The sequence below is a fragment of the Eptatretus burgeri genome, chromosome 17 (genome assembly GCF_056783735.1).
Source record: "Eptatretus burgeri isolate ZD-2024b chromosome 17, Ebu_testis_v1, whole genome shotgun sequence".
NCBI lineage: Eukaryota > Metazoa > Chordata > Myxini > Myxiniformes > Myxinidae > Eptatretus > Eptatretus burgeri.
Genome location: NC_140977.1, coordinates 29,312,886 through 29,319,960, shown reverse-complemented (window position 1 = coordinate 29,319,960; position 7,075 = coordinate 29,312,886). Strand labels below are relative to the sequence as shown.

Below are 7,075 nucleotides of genomic sequence, written 5' to 3'. Positions count from 1 at the left end.
ACCGAAAGTGGTACGTTTAATGTGTAACCTTCACTTTCTGTAAATTCAATCGAATTATTGATTCAGATGCTACTCGTTGTCTCAGACTCTAACTCCTGACCAAACTATATATATTGACCAGGATTTTCACTCCTCAAACACACTCTACTTCCTGACTCTATTGTAATATCTGACAGGCACTCTACTTCTTCATACACACGATTTCCTGAGATGCACTCTACCTCCTGGCACACGCTCTACCTCCTGACTCACGCTTTACCTCCTGACATACATTCTGTGTAATGACAGCTTTTAACGCCTGACCCAAAATTTAACTCTGTAATGCTTGATTTACTTTTTCAAATAGGATTCTGTTCTTGTCTTTTTGAAGTTTGACCTAACTTAACTCTACATATTGATGATTCCTTATGTTTTCAGGCTGATGAAATATGGACAGAGGATTGTTCCATCTGCACCTGTAACCCTGGGCAGAAGACGACATGTGAAATAGCACCATGCCCTATCCCATCGTTGACGTGTCCTTTCGACCTACCAGCAGTGGTTACTCCACTACAGCAAGGAGAATGCTGTCCGGACTACAAATGTCGTATGTTTTGCCGAGCTCAACCACACTCATTGCACTGTAAATAACTCCCACAATATGAGATGAACTACATTTTGGGAAATGCAGGATCTTGGACAATGATTTTTAAGCTGCTGTACAAAATGGATCTCCCTGGTAAAGAAATCAAATATTAAAATGCCTCCATTAGACCTGTCAAAAATGATTCCCCCCTCCCCTCCTCCCAAATACCACACATAAGCTTCCAAAGAGGCTTAACTTACTGAAGAATACTAACTTGTTCTAACACATCCAAGTTGATGGAGTTCAGCGAGAAAACGAAGTTCGGCTTTTTGAAAGATACCACTTCCCCCAAATGGGGCTGGCAGGATTGCTCACAAGTAGCAAACTCACCTTTGAGTCCTTTTTAGTACAAAGTCAAGGCTCATGGAAGAGCTAGAACACAGAATGGATCAGGACACAGCAGAGCAAAAGGAAGAGCAGAAAGAGAGAGGGAATCACTAACAGTAGGGTGGAGGGACAAAATAGATGGGGATGGACAAACAAGGGATACAAGTAAGAATTATGAGAAAGGGAGGACACACGGAGTGGACAAGATGGATACAGAAGCAAACTCTCAGGAAGGAAAAACTGGAAATTTGGAAGGAGGTGGGCTTGTGGGGAAGGTGGATAATGGGGGTATAAAATATTGTTGTTTTGGATGGGGGATAATTTGAAATTGTGCTGAACAGCTGTCTTGAAGGCCTGGAGGGAAGAATGAGATAAAAGAGAATGTGGAAGTTTGTTCCACAGGTGGGAAGAAAAAAGAACAAATGAGTGGAGGTGAGCAGAAATTCTTTATTTTTTGGAGTTTCAACAGAAAGGGTTGCTGGTTGACCACATGTGCCCTGTAGAAACTTGTGGGTGGGGGACAAAGCATGGAAAGTGCAGAGGGTGCAAGACCAGAAAGGAGGTGGTAGAAGATAGACCACCAACTTGTTTATGATGACAAAGTGATAAGCTATAGACTCAGCTTCATCGCATGAAAGTCCAATGGTCTAGAAGACCTTGGTTTCCATGGCAGTAAGCTGAGTAAGGTGTGAGGCAGTGGCACAAGCCCAGAAGGGAGAACAGTACTCCATCAAGCTGCAGCTGAAGGCCTTTTAGGTAGATAAGTATTCAGGTGTGCCAAGGAGGCAATTTGAATGATGGAGGACGCCCAGTCGGCGAATGGCTTTGGGGGCCGACTTTGAAATGTGGTTTGCCCAAGAAATATCGAGATTGAGCCCAAGAAATGTGATTTGCCCAAGAAATATACCTTTTAATCATCTCGTCTGAGTTCAATTCCTGAACCCATTTATAAGCTGTTATCCTGGTGCTTCACAGACAGCGAGTTGTATCATTGAGTGGGCCATCCTTCAGATGGAATGATTAAGTCAGGTGTCACAGATACTAAGCATTCATTTATACTAAGCAGTCACTCTAAGCAAAATTCCTTATTCCTGCCATAAAACCAACAGCACCCTGTGACAGAGTGGTGACCTGTTTGTGGGTGGTTTTTCAGCCAGAATGTTTGTAACTCTTGAGCATCATAGTGCTCTGTGAAGATTATGGGCAGACTTTGAACATGACCTTAATTTCTTTCAGTCAATGGTGAATCAAATCCCCCCCCCCTCTTTTCCCTCCAAGCAATGCACATGAGTGGAGACCAACATACTTGATAGCTACCAAATCTAGCATTAGCACTCTTAACTCTCTATGTGTATGTCAGATACCCGAAGGCTACTACAGATAAGAAAAAAACTCCAAACAAAATCAATCACAGTAATCTTGTTTTCAATCGACCTTCCCCTCTGATGTTTGCAGCTACGTGCACTCACGAAGGAGTAACATACCAGGTATGTACAAACCACAAATATTCTGCTTGCACAAACACTTGTAATATAAAAATTATAACACGTTAGTAATGTGCTTCAACTTCTTCTGCTTGCACTTAATAAAAGAGGACGAACACTGTTTGCTCGGTTCAAACACCTAATTAAGACCAAGTTCCAAGAAACCTGAAGGATGACAACAGGCGGCAAACAATATATTATACAATCCAGAAGCAATATATTATACAATGTTGGGATAAGTAATTTTTTTTTGAAAAGAAGGAATTTCTTGAATCCTCTGAGATGGTCAAAATTCATTTGAATTGTTTTTGGAGTTGATTAAATGCATAAATCAGATTGATACTGCACCAAATAATTTATGTTTGCTTAATTTGAACTGTTTCCTTGTGTGTCAGCCTGGAGACAGATGGACAGACCCATCTTCAAATTGCACACACTACTATTGTAACCCCTTTAGTACGGTGGTTAGCATCTCGGAATCCTCAACAGTTTGTGGCCCTGTGGATATATTGAACTGTACAGTACGTATACCAACATCTTCTCATTGAATGAACAAGACCTGTACTCCAATTTACAGAAATAAAATCTACAATGTTGAATGACCCAAAATTAATGAGATTATATCCATTGTTCCAGGGCCCGATTATGTACGATTCAAGCGGTTGCTGTCCCATCTCATGTGAGTCCCTTACCAAGCATTTTACACGGTTATTCCCAAAGACTTAGGATTCAAATCTGCAATTTCCCAAGCCGGCCATCTGCATCACAGAAATGCCAGCTACTAATACAATCCAATGCAATTCATTATGTAGTGTCGATTTAAATATTACATCTGTTAAGTGACAAAACATTTGACCCCTCCCTTCCCTGAAGAAAATAAACTTTTGATGCATCGTCAAGTATGGAATATGTTGGTTACCCTTATGGTCAAGATATGAGGAAGTCTATAAAGTAATGGTGATTTCAGTAAATGTTTTTGGTTACATTTATTGAGCCCCCCCCCCAAGACAATTAATTGTGGTGGTGATAATAACCAGCTCATATCCCAAACAGGCCTGTCAATCTCTGAGAAGTGCCAACCGATGCAGATACAGAAAGTGTTGCAAGATGGCCTGTGCAAGAGCTTTCCAGTTACACTGCAAGAGTGCAATGGATTCTGTAGCTCTACCTCCAGGTTTGTACATCTGTATTACTATTTTATTCCTCCTTTTAATTTTCATAATCATTTCCCTCATCATCATCGCCATTAAATATCAACCTTTCAAAACTAGATGATATTCATAGAATACATACCCTGCCTATGCCTGGTGTTGGCTTCATGGTTAGGGTGGTGAGTTTGGGATCCTAGGATCCTGAGTTCAAATCCCCCTTGGTTGTTGAATTAATAGCAGGTGGAGTTGACTCTGCCTCCCATTCTTCCGAAGTTGGGAAAATGAGTACCAGCTTGCTGGTATACTGTGTCGGAGTAGCGACTCATCCAGGATTGTGCCCAATAGCCAAGGAGACCGCTTAGGCAGCACCAACACTCTGTACAGAGTTTGGTCCCAATAGATGGATGGATACCATGCGCAGTCTTGAGAAGGACTTCTTGCGAGCCAACTTTTTTGTTTTTCAAGGTTTTTTTTTTCTTTGATCAAATATGGCTGCCAGACCACGTGACCAATGACGTCATCTTTATTAAACCATATTTCCCATCGGTAGTTGATGATTTAGTTAAACTTTGCATTGATCGGTTAAGCGCGTTCTCAAACGAAGATTTTAAAATATTTTTCCTTAGATCCAATGTGGGTACGATACCATGTGATACATGATGGCCATTTTAAGGAAAATCCTCTTCAAATTTCAAGTCAATCGAATGAAAATTGAGGATTTCAGAAATTTGGCCTTGTTGACCTTTTGGCTTATGTTGACCTCAAAAATAATTGGTTGTTGAATTCAATCGCCAAATGTACAAATCCTCTTCAAATTACAAGTCAATCGGATGAAAACTGACGATTTTACAAACCTGGTCTACGTTCACCTTTTGGCCTATGTTGACCTCAAAATAGTTGGTGGTTGAATTTAGTGACCTGATCTGCAAATCCTCTTCAAATTTCAAGTCAATCCAATGAAAATTGAGTATTTCAGAAATTTGGCCAATGTTGACCTCAAAAATAAGTGGTAGTTGAATTCAATGACCAAATGTGCAAATCCTGTTCAAATTTCAAGTCAATCAGATGAAAATTTACAATTTTCGAAATTTGTCCAATGTTGACCTCAAAAATAATTGGTTGAATCCAGTGAGATATGAAAATCCTGTTCAAATTTCCAGTCAGTCCAATGAAAATTGTGGATTTCAAAAATTTTGGCCGACATTGACCTAAAAAATAGTTGGTGGTTGAATTCAGTGACTTGATCTGCAAATCCTCTTCAAATTTCTTGTCAATCGGTTGAAAATTGAGTATTTCAGAAATTTGGCCTATGTTGACCTCCAAAGAGTGACCACTATATCACATAGTCATGTAACATGTGGTAAAGTTTCAATTTCCTCTGCTGAATGGTTTTCGATGTATGCTCTTAACAAAATGCAGACGACGTGACGAACGACGTATGCCATTCACATGTATGCCACAGATCGCTTAACACTGCTTTTCACTTCGCGAGCACAGGGTAATAACTTAGGCCTGAGAGGTAGTGCACTTGTTCTTTAGCTGTCCTGTCTGGATTCAATTCTCGACCAGACTATAAGCTGAGACCCTGGAGTTGTGCAAACAGGTGTTGTATCCATGAGTGATTCAACTCATGCTAAGCCGGAGAACCAGTCGGTTAGCATTACTTGGTGGATGTTAAAAATCCCACAGTGTCTTTCATAAAGAGGAGTAGGTGAGTTATCGCCGGCACCCTGAAAAGTTCCGAATTTCCACCATAATGTGCATGGGCATTCTATCATGGGCACAATGATGGCCTCGTATGGTGCAACCATCCAGCAAACCAAATTTGTAATTGAATTCCAGTCAAAATACGCATTCACTCATGGCGACGGATGAACGGTTGACCCACACTTTTATTTTGTCCGAAACCTCAATGTAAAATTTAAAAGCCATAATATTCAGGAACCATTGTATCCTTGCCTCTTGTCTGTAGCTTTGACGTAGCCATTGGGAGCATATCACACAAGTGTCACTGCTGCAAGGAAAGTGACTTCGAAGAGCGTTCGGCCAAGCTGGCATGCCCTGATGGCACAGCGATGACCCAGTCTTACATCTACATCAAATCTTGTGCTTGTAGTCCATGTTGAGCCCCTCTTGACAAGCATTCTGGCATAAACCCCTGGGTGTCAGATCCTGGCTACTGGTGCTGACAAGGCATGTAATAAAACTTCCCTTCCCTTAAAACTTTCATTGAAGCTTTGCCATGTTGTCAGTTGTTTTTCAAAGTAATGATGATATTTATTTTTCATTATTTTGCCGACGAATTCCTCGTTTTTCTTGAATTTCTTGTTTTTCGTTTTCTCCCTTCTTCGACATAGTTTTCTGTCATCCACAAGCTATATTGGAAATGCTTTTTTTTTGAACTCCTCGTGTGAAGCTTTCAATAAAGAATGAATGAAAACCCCACCTCTTGCTCGTTTTATTTTCACCTTTTCAGGTTACGATCTGAAAAGTTCTGCAATCAACTCCCAATCGTCCATAACTGAGACATGCACAAAAAGCTGATACACACTCACAAAAAAGTATATTGAGACGTATATGTAAATAATAAACTGACAATTGACGTCACAGACGAGATTGATTCAAGCATAAATCTTCCGTCCCATCAACATTTTGCCAAAAGCAAAGCAGATGAGGAAAGCAAAGATCTTCCTGGACAGGGTGGTGTGATAAACCGTGAGGCTGTGAAGCCCATGTGAGGAGGTTAAATAGCTCATGCTCTCTTCTACTTTTGCTCAACCACAATCACATTGAACATAATCCAGGGTCTGACGATTGATGAATGTAGCCGAACATCAAAGGTTGAAAGACTTCAAGGTAAGATTGTAAGCTATATTATTCCATCATAAGCCATGCAACTCCTGCCTTGAAATTGCATTTCAGACATCTTTATTTTTGTTAATTTGGAGACAATTTAATTTGAAATGTGACGCATGAGCAACAACAGCACAACCGGGAACAACAACTTGGAGAAACAAGCTGGATATTAAAATACCATAGGTTTGTTCAACGTTCTTCCCAACAGCCACCCATGCCTTGCGGAGTTCAAACAAACCTGACTGCATTTTATGCCCAGTGGGTGATTTCAATTGTCACAACAAAGGTGTAAATTTGTTTGTTGCTGTTTTGAAATCAGATTTGATCGACAGATAGAGTGTGGTGACAAAAACTAATGTGAACTGGTGAACTAAATGGTTTACAAATTCCTGTCTTGACTTAATGTGTCGGAGTGGCGACCCGTCCAGGTTAGAGACGCAAGCAAGAAACTGCGTCGGTAGAACCGACACACTCTATAGAGAATGATACATTAAAAAACTACCCATTGTGCAACAAACTGGATAAAGCAGACCGAGTCCCAGGAGATTTTCATACAAAATGGACAGAATTCCCAAGGACGAAGGTCTGATGAAGTCAACTGGTCTCTTTAAACAGATATTTCTGTTTACAGT

At 40.5% G+C, this 7,075-nt stretch overlaps 1 protein-coding gene across 1 annotated transcript in view; it reads left to right on the top strand.

Moving 5' to 3' along the window:
* Positions 1-6,032, top strand: part of LOC147009643 (uncharacterized) — a 104,217-nt gene extending 98,185 nt beyond the window's left edge. The window contains 7 exon segments of the mRNA XM_085863154.1: positions 1-10; positions 418-586; positions 2,408-2,439; positions 2,832-2,957; positions 3,073-3,115; positions 3,490-3,610; positions 5,560-6,032. The exon segment at positions 1-10 is cut by the window's left edge and continues 22 nt beyond it. Coding sequence (XP_085719280.1) covers positions 1-10; positions 418-586; positions 2,408-2,439; positions 2,832-2,957; positions 3,073-3,115; positions 3,490-3,610; positions 5,560-5,713 — 655 coding nt within the window. The 3' untranslated portion in view covers positions 5,714-6,032.
* Positions 6,033-7,075: the final 1,043 nt, after the last annotated feature.